At 40.9% G+C, this 12474-nt stretch overlaps 1 protein-coding gene across 4 annotated transcripts in view; it reads right to left on the bottom strand.

Annotated features, from left to right (window-relative positions):
- The window catches only part of daam1b (dishevelled associated activator of morphogenesis 1b), a 42759-nt gene that overhangs the window by 17818 nt on the left and 12467 nt on the right, over window positions 1-12474 (bottom strand). For 3 of the 4 annotated variants that reach the window (XM_006797115.3, XM_006797112.3, XM_006797114.3), the window contains exon 2: window positions 256-564. In XM_006797115.3, coding sequence (XP_006797178.2) covers window positions 256-462 — 207 coding nt within the window. In that variant the 5' untranslated portion in view covers window positions 463-564. Of the gene's footprint in view, window positions 1-255; window positions 565-10047; window positions 10455-12474 lie in introns of those variants that run through there. The other variant, XM_006797113.3, reaches the window with a different exon arrangement.

Consider the following 12474-nt stretch of genomic DNA (forward strand, 5'->3'; position numbering starts at 1 on the left):
TTGTATGGTAGGGTGGTTTTTAAAGATCATAATTATCCCATGGTGGCCCAGTGGTACAGTGCTAAGTACAGGCCTTTTATTTTAAAGAAGTGCTGGAATTCAAACTTGCTGGAAACCTTTATTTATTTTTAATACTTTCATGACAATAAAAGTTCCAGTAAGTAATCCTGAATAAGACACATCAGGATTACCTACTGATTTCTGTAAGTGTTTAGATGTGCAAAAAACAAAAAACAAAATGGAACAGTGTCTTACCACCAACTCGGCGAACATGCTATCCAGCTCATCATTTCCCGGCATGGGCAGTGATGGCTCCATGGACTGCAGAGCAAAGTCATCCCGCAGTTTGTAGGTGATCTCTGGATGGTCTCTGTTGTTAAAACAACAGAAGATGGCAGAGAAGCCGCCGCGACCGCCGCTGCCGCCACCACCGCTACCCCCACCACGCTTCCGAGGAGGCATGGCGATCCAATGTCTAACTGGTCAGGCAGGGAGGGTGGGAGGCTCCTTCAGGACCTCTTTACAGCCTCCTCCACCTCAGAGTTTGGCCTCCGTCAGAGAGCACTGTAGACACAAAGAGAGGACAGTGAGTCTTGACCAAATTAGAGTGACATATTGACCACATTAGTTAAACTGTCCATCCATCCATTCTCTTCCACTTATCCTTATCCTATCCCAGCTATCATTGGACAGATCGCCAATCTGATGCAGGGATAACACAGAGAGGCAAACAACCATTTCCACTCACATTCAAATCAATTTTTTGTGGGCAATTTACAATCACCAATTAACCTAACCCAACTAACTGCATAAAAGTGGCTTACTGTTTTTGGACTGAAGGAGGAAGCCAGAGTACCCAGTTAGAGTGCCACAGAGAAAGATCTTGGCCAGATGGTGGAGTCAAACTCAGTATAACTTAGGAAACTCAGGACCGTCTTACTGTGAGGCAACAGAGCTAGCCACAACCCCACTGTGCTGCGTAGTTAAACTGGCTTTTCAAAAAGAATAAAACACAATTAAGACAACTTGAAAAGTGCTAAAAACAAAGACTGATAATTTCTGTTCTCTTCAATTAAACCACAGCAAGCTTCCAGCCACAATTGTACTGTACTACAACATGAACCTCTGATTCTGCTAATGTTTAATGAGGTAGGGTCATGATTTTTGAAAGGCAAGTACAATGTCCTCTGCCCCCAAAAGACTCGGTTATATCATTTACTCAATAGAGCCCTGCAATGAGAGTGTGACACTTGAAAGGGGGAAGATAATTTGACTGGATTAGAAAATTCAGGTCTTCTCATGTCCACTCCCTCCTATTCAGGATTTTCTTTGCTCTGAAGATCTAACGAGTAGTAATTAGAAGGGAGTGTTTACAATGACCGTGGCGAGCAGTGTGTGATACCTTCTGGTCTTTAGAGACTGGTTTGGTCAGTGAGGGGGGAAAAGCTAAAGCAGGCCTTTTACTAATCCCCGAGCTGCTGTACAAATCACTCTGCATACTGACCTAATGATGGGGGAGATTTAAAACATTTAGAGACTATGTCAAACTGGAATATACAATGGTTCAATCTTCCTGATGATCCAATCACGTGACTCTCCTTTCTGGCTGCTGCAGTACAAGCTACACATTTGGTTTGGTCTGTAGCAGCTGTAAGTTTCCACAGTAACGTAGGAAATGTGCACAATCCTGCTCAACTATCTGGCCTGCCCGTCTATCACAGATAAAAATACACAGTTCAGCTGTCCCAAACGAGCAGCATTGCTGATGACCGTCTCAATGAAAGTTTTACAAGAGGAAGATTATTAAAAAATGAATGAATAAATAAATACAAATCTGGGATCATTTAAGTAACCCCTCCCCCCAAATACTAGAGACAGTATATTTTAGGTTCCTGTTTTAGGTCCTACTTTTGTTCTGACAAAAATATCCAACTACCAGATTTGTCAAAATTTTAATAATCATGACAAGATAAAACCTGATGACTTTGGAAATTCCCCCAACACTTCCTCAAGTGCCATTGTGATGTTAAAATGCTGGCTCTGAGGGACAATCTGTAACAGCTAAACTTTCAAAGTTTAAATCTTTAGTCTTGTTTAACCTCCTAGGACCTGGTGTCCACATTTTGGGTTGCCTGGACCAAAATACATTGCTTTATAAAGGCCTGATATCCACTTACAAGGACATTATACTGACACTGTTCTATCAAAAATTCAAATGAATGTCTTCATATGTGGATCTCATTTTTCTCAGGAGCAAAAATCAGGTAAAAACAGAAAAATAATAAAAAATAAAAATAAAATCAGGTAATTCTTTGTTTTTACATTCATCAGGTCCCAGTCAGCCCCAATACCAAAGAGAAATTAAAAATGCATGCCATGAAAGAGTTCGGGTCTTAGGAGGTTAAGACCAGAGCCCTTCAGTCATCTCACTCAGACTGTACTTTGACCTGTGACCAGACTGAACTGTGCTTGAAACATTTGCCTCTCTGCTTTCAGCCAAGGGTGACAGATGCTAAGGTTGTTGCTAAAGCCTCAAAGTAAAACATAAGGGAAGATTTTAAAAGAAAAACAAACATCAAAACTCACTAGGAACACCCCCCCCGAAAAAAAACAAAACAACCTGGAACACATGTACAAGTATAGTAATCTTGTTAAACATGACAAAGAGAGAAGAAAGTTGCAGAGTGTGCTCGCCAACCCGATGGTTTATCTTCAACAAGGAAATCAAGTGCACAAAGGACATATCTGCTGTCTGGGAAATAAAGATGAGATGTCCAGATATCCACAAGTATGCTGTCGTGAGCATACCACAAAAATATCTCTACACTGTCCCTACACTGTGGTGTGAGGCTCAGCATCATAAACCACAGAGGTTGTGCTGAACTGCAGAAATGTCTGGACATCTTGTCGTGGTGACGAATAGCCCAGCAGATTATAACCCTGTTCACTTGACCTTTTCCAGTGATTTCCTATAAGTCAAATGCTCCACACAGACTGAATGCATCAAGTTCAGTGTGAAGCATTTTTAAATTTAGTCTGGTCAGGTCACGTCCTTAGCGGTAATCGAAGATTGTGGGTCGCTATTCTCAGCGAGCCGAGGAAACAAACTAGTTATTTCTTCCAAAGGAGAAAGTGAGGGCATTTCCTATGGCAATATCTTTGGTCAACCTAAATAGGGCCCGATAGCATCACTGTCCCATTTTTGTCACTTTTTGGTTCATATGGGTTTCCTCTATGCAGCAGCTGTATTTTTTTTTTTTAAATGAAGGATGTCAGCAACTTTTTCCAACCACCAGAAAAATTTGTCGCCTTCTATTATTTTTATTCTTAAGCACCAAATAACTCCTTTAAGATGTGCCGATTCTAACAACAACAACAAAAGGAGCAAACCTCTAAAAGAGATATAATTAACACAAGCAGTCACATAAGATATAATTTAACTTTTAAACAAATTGTTTTTTAAAACTTTGTCTCAAGGCAGACTGTGTTTATAACGAACTGCTACTCTGACAAATCCAAAGCACTAGATACTTGTCCACATCACTGCTTTTTGCTCTTGAAAGCCAACAAACTACAATTAACTAGACAAACTGTCAAACAATACTAGTCATAACATGTATTCCACTTTAACAATAATCACTCTTTTCTAAAGAAAAAAAGCAAACGTACCGAAATATACAACAGAGTGAATGAAAAGCATACAGTACCACTAGAAATACACGGTGCCTGAGGCCAAATGGCCACACGTGGGATAAAGTACACAGCAGCTCTCTTTTATTAACACGCTGAATAGTATATTTATTTTGACACATCCTTGACTTTTCTAAATTGACTACTGGAGGCCTCGGCAGCAGCTGCTTGGCTTCACACTCACCATCTATTCTAGCATGAAGGGAAGAAGCCTTTCAAAGGCTTCTTTGACCATATTAGTACACAAAGCTGCCCATTTTTTCCATTAGCTAAACTTTGTTTAAACTTGTGAGCCAGAGTGGGACAAAGCTGATCCCCCATCCAGCTACAGTAGCCAGAGGATATGCCACGACTCACCCATGCGAAGAAGGTCACCGGGAGTGTTTGAACATGGAGACCATCTGATGTCTGTGAAGACTTTGTGCTGGAATTGTTTACCCTCTGAGACCTGAGTGCGCTCACATTAGTCCCCGGAGGCTGTCTGTCAGACGGTCAAGGTGTCGAACCTAACAGAGGCTTGTTGCAACAGGACAACATTCCTCTCATAGCCAGGTGAGTCTTGTGACCCTGAACAACACCCACACTACAACACGTTCCACTGTCACCTGCTCTAACTGAGAGGGAGCAACAGATTATCTTTAATTACAGGTCACGTACAGCCTAGCCAGCTGAACTGATCTTAACTGTCCAAGAAGTAACAGCCAAATTAGTGGTCATATCCAGTAATTATCCATGTAGTATGTCTGAAATGTTAAGAGTCTGAAAGTTGATGGTGGTGCCATGTAGCAGTCCCATTGTTCATATGATCAAGAAGAATGCTATTCATCCTGAAATAAATCAAGTCGTGGACTTTAACAGAGAAACATCATGCCTTTTGTAGGCAGATGCATACAGATTAACCCAGATTGTTCTGTACTCCTTCATTCATACACATCCAATAATTAGACCCGCCCACCCATTTCCTAACAAACACTTCTCTCTTTGTGTAAAGGAGATTTCTGTCTGTGGATAGTCTCGTTGTTTTCTTGACCATGTGGTTTGGCGGGTGACCTGGCATGAGTCCAAACTGTAAAAACAATCCCAGTGTTTGCGAAGTGAGTGTGAGCCCGCCCATGGTGCCTGCCCAAGACCTCTCCATTAAAACCTGCACAACTGTCAGGTCCACTGGAGAAAAGGCAGAAGTAAGAAGAGCATCTTAAGCTAAACACAAAGAGGCTCACGTTACTAAACATGTGCAGGGAAAACTAAAGAATTTAAGGATGACCTGACACTTCATCCAGCTGTCACATCTTTCTTTGTTGATTTTGTTCTGTCAGTTTATTAACCTCTTTAGGATTCTCTGCCGTTAACCGTAAAAGGCTCAGTGTGCCAGATTTTCCTGATGCTACATGAGTGACAGGTACAGAAGTCGATCCAAAATTAATTGTTATAAATCAGTAGCCTTATTTAATTTTCACACAATAAGAGGTCAACTTTAAGCTGATGCTAATAACCCAGATTGTGCTTGACTTGGAGAAGGAATTCAACCTTGGAAAGAGAACACAGTGGACAGCAGTGTATTGAAAACAGATGTGTGAAATACCTTCTTCTGCAACAGCTGGCATCTCTCAGGAGTTTCTAGCTTTGAGATGTAGTTTTAATTTTTTGATTTCTACAGTGAATAATATTCACCTAAAATCACAGGCTGCATTCATGCTGAAAGAGATGAGAATCTCTCCTGTGTTTCTTTAGTAAGGCCAAGGAAACCTTGAACAACATATGTATTAAGGCTCTACTCAGAATCAATACACAGAATATATTTGGCAGCACTGTACATCGTCTACCTTGATTTAGTTGAGGAGATTTGGCAACAGGATAACAATATGTAATATAATTATAATCTACCCTTCTGTCCTTCAGAGAAACATCGAATCTCTCCTTGCATCAGGGACATCCATCAAACAGTGTTCTTGAACTCCTTAGAGTGTGTACAGGGTGTTAATCAAAATAGTATTTCTCCTAGAAAAATTGCATCAGTATAATGCTGTTCTTACACAATGTCTTTCCACTAACCCACAAACATCTGTTGCATCAACATCTAAAGAGAGCCCAAGTAATTTCATCAGATGTTTGTGGAAAAAAAAAAAAAAAATGGCACAGCTGGTAGAAGCACGGTTGGTTATACAGGGTATAGCTGTAGCAGTGTTATGGGCGGAGCAGAAAGGTATTTGGTGCACAGAAGTTTAATCTTCTTTACTGATTTAGGATTTGGGATGGATCAGACTTACGATTTGATGATCATCTTGCCAAAGTATTTTCAATGCAAAGCAACTCCAGGTCATGGACACAGCTATAAGATGCTGCTGCACACAGCAACATTTCTTTTGAAAACTATATCTGCTCCACTGATACTGGAGGCACAGTTCATGGTTTGCCAAGTGCACTCTCTGCAACATGCTTAACTAAAAGCCCAAGGATTATTGTGCCCTGCACTGACAAAAATGTTTTGGATTTGTATGGACAGCTGCAAATGAAGCTGAGGACATAGAATAAGGTTGGAGGAAGTCATTTTGCCGAAAAACAACCTTAGCCCAGAGCTGCTGAGCTAGAAACCAGCAATCAAACCAGTATTTCAACACTTTGCCCAACTTGTGCAAATGAAAAATGATTCAACGTCAGAGACACATTTGGTCATAGTCACAACATTAACAGCATTAAGAGTGGCATTAATAACATAATAACATTTTGTAATGTAGCTTTAGTGTGTGTGTTGCTAAGGTTTTTCTCCTAGCAAGAAGGAAATGTTAAATGGTGTGTGACTAATTTTCCCTGGTTTAGATGTGGTACAAATGGCATAGTGGTATCTTGCACAGTTGGATACCATACATAGCTATCATTGTGCCAATTACTTAATGGCACCCCGAGCACACAATGACTAAACAGATGATAACTTGGACACTTATCAGAAAATAACTAGGCCGTGAGAGAAATGTTGACTGGCAGGTTTAATGGAGATTAAAATCAATCGGTGTCCATTGGCTGCCAGTCAATGGAAAGCCATCAGAAAGTCGGTGTCAAAGCTGCAGTGTTACAGCAGCAGAGCTATTCTGCTCTGATGTGTTTGTGCTCATGTGCATTTAAATTACACGACTGCATGTCGAGATATGACAAAGGCATTGCCTCTGGAGCATTAATGTCACATGGCTGAGGGAGCAGTGCTGAAGTGGCTCTCAGATTACAGGATTAACATAGAGAGATGCAAAGCGAAGAGAAAGGGATAACACAGAGACAAAGGAAGCGATTCTTCCATCGGGTGATACACTTTACAGTCATTTTACAGGGCTGTGGGTTATAAAAGCTCTTGTAGCACTTTGAAGTAGTGAAAGTTAATGTTTCAAAGTTAGTCAGGACTGTGACCATAAGGAATGTAATGTGATTCTATTGCTGCGGTAGTTTTTCCTGTTTTATGATGACATGCTTATGTGCATAAATAAAACAGTTTAAAAAAAAAAAAAATCTGTCAGTGGACTCTTTAAGGCAAATTAGATCCATATGAATGCTATAACCCTGGATATAACAACTAATGGTAAACAATACAAGTAAATGCTATTCTGTACTCCGAGACAGCAAATTCAATTACCTATGTTACATAAAGGTAATCTAATTGTTTTGTTTGTTTGTTTTCAGTACACAGGCTCATGATCTTCACACACTTCTGGAGACAGTACTCTAGTCATAGTCTATGATGCATCTGAAGCCACAACTACTTTCAAATATAGAAAGAGAAAGATATATACACTCACATTGAGGCTGACTAACATAAAGTGTGAACAATAAACTCTGTAAGTGAATATCTGATTAGAAGACTGTGATAACCCGACCTGTTTTGTCTAGCATTATTTTATGAACAAAGCGTTGTGCACACCCAGTGATGATAAGCAGCTGTTTATCACCGAGTTATTCTGTTGTCTTGGAAAGATTCAAATCACTGGTGAATCTAACATGTGGTACCCTCTAGTTATATACAAGCTTGTATTCCTTTATAGAAACTCCAACAGGGAAACTGACTGGATGCTCACCAAACCATATTTTGACACTTTAATAGTTGCAAAAACTACAATAATATTAACCAAATAGGCTTTAGTCTCAGTTTATTACTGTTACAAATATACATATATTCCAAGCTCTTCCACAGCTCTTAAAAAAAATTCCTGTGATTCTTACATGTATGAGCACAAAGCAAAAAATATACTTTGAGAAACTGGGAGTGTGCAGATAATGCTGGGAGGACAGAGATTAAAAAGCAGGTTAAAAGGCTACTGCACTTTCCACCAGCAAGGTTGCCAAACTTGTTCTGCAGACAGAGTCTTCAACCCCCCACTCTTAAGATCTTAGCATTTTTGAACAGGTCAGGCTTTCATGGAGGTTAGACTCAGGACAAAGATGGAAAATACTTGAACATGCGACAGTATCCATGCCAGAGTTTCATTGCTGTCATCTTGAATTCTATTTATCGACTACATTCAAGATAAAAGGAAAAAGAACCGCGCAGTTTAAAAATAGCATATAAAACAAGCCGCTCATTACACCCACTTCATGCCCTTATTAATGCACCAGTGTGATTTGTATCCACAGTATTGATGTAATAAATCAAAGCAATGCACTAAGGTGGGGTTACACTGTGTCTCATCACTGACATCATTATAACACATTATATATATATTTTTTTTTTAAAAAGTGTGAGTTATCAGCTTTCAGTCGTAAATTGTTATTTTAAATGTTGGTGACAGCTCAGAAGTTGGAAATTACAGCATTCCCAGAAATGATTTTATTGTGAAAAGAACTGATTGGCCAATGGATGAAGGAGTACTTTAGCTCTTTTGTATGTAGGCATGCAGAGGTCGAGAGCTTGAGAATCATTAAACTGGAGGATCAATATGCCCTCAATTTTGAGCAGCAAGGGCAGACAATCAGTGCCATCTCTGAAACAGTTCCCATGTGTGCATTAGTATCATAAACAACTGCATCACTGTAAATAAGCAGTGAGATCGAAGAGAGAACAGCAAGTAATAAACAACTGGTGAGTACAAATATAAATCCCCCAGTCTGAAAGACAGCTAGCGGTCCTTATAAGGCACCGCTAGCTGTCATCGTGATCTTTCTGTGTACTGAAAAAAGAAAGATTCATGTGTGCCACAGCTAGGCACAGTCCAACACCAATCACATATTTATTCCTGAGTAATGAAATGTACAACCTCACAGATCATCAATAACAGGGTGGGGACTGCGCTGTAATATTTTCCAGGATACCCTGAGCTGCAGTCGTTTAAAAATCCCTACCTCTTCCTCAGTTGCCATGGCAACCAGAGTGGTGGGTGACCGGTGCAAGCTGGGTGGGAGGGTGATTTAATGTAAGCCCCTTCCAGTGCACATTACCCTCCTTTTTAATCTGTTCTGGATGCTTATAAGGGAGAAAATAGGATTGTCGCTCTAATTCATCAGACAAAAACAAATAACAAAACCATTACGGATTACAGGGTAAAAATCTAGCTTGCTATCACCCAGACGCACTGTAAAATCCACACAAAATTACAACTACTCTTTTGTAATCCATGAGTCTATATAGTATTTATGTGATGTGTAGTGTGTAGCCTCTCAAGAGAGGCTGTGGAAGTGAGACTGGAATCTGAGAAGGATGGGCAGTGGCAGGAAACGAGCGAGGAGAATCAGCGGACCCCTCCACGCTCAAGGTGACATTGCTTTCATTGACCTGATTATCTGCACTCCACTCCCATCATGGAAAAAGTATGCCATCCTCTCCCTCTCTCACTCACTTGATACTGATAATGGGCAGCAAACCAGGGAGAGAAGCTGGTGGGAGGTAGCACCCTGTAGCCACTGTGTCTGTGTGTGTGTGTTTGTGTGTGTAAGCACATATTTCTACCAGCACCTCACCCTATCTCCAGAGCAGCCTTGTCATTATGGGGCATTCCCCGCATACACAGGACAACTCTCCCACCGTGAAATCAGCCGTGGGGCCCGGCAGGAGCGACCTGTCATCCTCCCCCTTCCCCCTCGGTTACTACGGCAACACTGTTTTTCTGCACCAACACCTCTTAATTAGACAGACGTGACACATGCACCTACGTATTGGTGAGAGGAATCCAATCCAGCTTGTGTTCTGGGGAATGATAAAGCACACCAGCAGCCCCGACTCCCCTCACTCACACGCTGATAGCCTCCAACTATCTCCCGGTCACATGCAGTCCACACTCAAACATTTCAGCCAGCAGATAGCCGGCTTCGGCTCCTCACTCCTTTTCCTTGCATTCGTTTAATTATACGGTAGAATTGGAAGATGCATTTTGCTTGTCTTACCCTGTCCAGGAGAGAGCTTGCCTCTGTTGTGCTCTTGGCATTCCCTTTATATCCTCAATTCACTGCAGTATCCAGCTTTCTGCACTGTCGACAGAAAAAACTATGCCTGTACACAGCATGCAGTGGAGCATTTCCTGCACAAGGTATGTAGTCCACGCAGGTTCAAAGTCATCTGGATGGGGTTTAAGTGGCTAATAAGTACCTTCACAGAGGCTGTCAAAGGAAAATCCCAGTTGGGTTGAGGATGTGTTTCTGTGACGGCTGCAGGGCAAACAAGGGATAAACTCGCCGTACATGGAACGAGCTGCTGCTTGAGATCATGCACACAGCCAGCTGGCTGGCGAGTACTTCTTTCGTATTCTCTCCCTCCCTAGCCTCCTTCTCTCTGCCTTTCTCTGCAGAATGCCGTGGGGGCAGAGGGAGAGGCACAGATGTTACTGGCTCCAGGCCACACCCCTTTTCAACACTCCTAGTCCTAATAGGATACAGGCGGGCCGTGGCCACCGCCCAGCTCGCTTCCCCACCCCCCCACCGATACCGGCTGTGAACAACTTCTTGAAGGGTTTGCTTGAAGAGGGCTTGTTTGAAGAGCTGTAGGAAGAAAAGAAGGCTATGTGTGGTGGAAATGTGTGACAGGGAGAGAAGAAGGATGCTATTCATGTGTGCCAGGGATGCTGGAGGAATGAAGCAATGTCCGAAGCAATGTCCAAACGAAAGAAAGCAGAAGAGCTGAACTGCTTCTCATCATTATTCTGAAGTCCTGTGTTTAATAAAACACCTTCAGTATATGCAACACTGCAGTCTCGAAATGGTGATAACATGCCAAAGAATTTTAATCTAAACAATGTCAGACACTCCCACATGATTTACTGCACATGTATCATGAGTGCATCTCAGCTAATTACTGCCTAACAAAATCCAGCATCCATAAACATTCCTGAATTGCAACACTGACTTTTTTTGTTCAGACACCAAAGTAATAAAATTGCATATGGAATTCTCTGAGAATGACTTTCATGAAATTACAATCAATTGCACATACAGTCAGAACACCGTGTGACAGGAATTTACCTTCACTAACGTAAAAAAGTAATAGTGAGCCATCAGTGAGGTCAGAAAAATTTGAAGTCTTAAAAGAAATTTGTCAGTCACTTTGTAATAGAGCTTTCTGTTAAGTATTAAAAAAAAAAGAAGACTTTTGTCATGTAGAACAGCATCATCTTGATTGTTTTGACATTTTAATGACGATTCAGTTAATTATTTAATTTACTGTTAAATTCAAAGACTATTGATAAAACAGACCTTATATAAAATATGGATGTAGCTTCTGTATTTGAAAAGTGAAAACAATGAAGAAGCGCTTTAAAAATGCATTGTTTCTAATGGCCTGTGGGGGGTTACTCCTCTGCTTGCAAAAAGAAGTCTGATTGTACAAATTTAAAATAACCGTACAGCTCACTTATTATGCGAAGAAACACTTATTCACTTATGAAATTTATGCTCCAAATCACTAGTTTCAAACTTCATGTAAATGAAATTCCATTTAGAACAACAGACAATAAACCTACGTATGCGCTAGGGTGTGGCTCCCTACTGATTGACACTTCTACCTTATGGGTGTGTAGTGTTCTTGATTACTCAGTACGATCCAACCTGTGCTTGTGACATCTGGTTTTAACAAAAAAAAGATGGCTTCAGCCAAATTGCGCAACTCGAGGCTTCAGAATGGTAGTCCACAAACCGAATCACAGTGACCACGTCTATTTTTATACACAGTCTTTGGATCAAAGACATAAAATGATCTCAGATAAAATAACACTGCTTTTTTTTCTCCCCGCATAAGGGACACTCACTCTAAGCTTTGTTTAAATAGAATCAAATGTTCCAAACCAACAGCAATAAGCATATGATGTCGCAATATGAAAATTTACTGTGGCGTGTTGATTCACCTCTGACGTAATGTTTGAAAACATGTCATCTGTACTAATGACTATTTTGTCCATCTGTTTTCTTCAATGGAGAAGGTGACAAAATCAGACATGTTCTCATAAGAGAAAATTATCTACCTGATTTAGACACCTGGTTCCATGCAGGTGTAGACAAATTAAGTGTCATCAGTCAGTAACATCTATCCATTCATCCATTTATTTTCTCCTTATCCAATTCAGGGTCACAGGGTGCTTGAGCCTATCCTAGTTCTCACATTCACACCTAAAGCCAGTTTAGATTTGTCAATGAATCCAATCGCATGCATGTCTCTACAATGTGGAAGGAAGCTAGAGTACTTTGGGAGAACCCACACAAGCACACCGAGAACACGCAAACTCTACGCAGAAAGAACCCACCAAACAATGGAATCAAGGCAACCACCACACCAGCACGCTCTCCCCTACTTATTAACTTTTGTTCGTTACAAAACAAAAAACA

Source organism: Neolamprologus brichardi, chromosome 15 (genome assembly GCF_056152115.1).
Source record: "Neolamprologus brichardi isolate AB-2024 chromosome 15, ASM5615211v1, whole genome shotgun sequence".
In the NCBI taxonomy this organism is placed as follows: Eukaryota; Metazoa; Chordata; class Actinopteri; order Cichliformes; family Cichlidae; genus Neolamprologus; species Neolamprologus brichardi.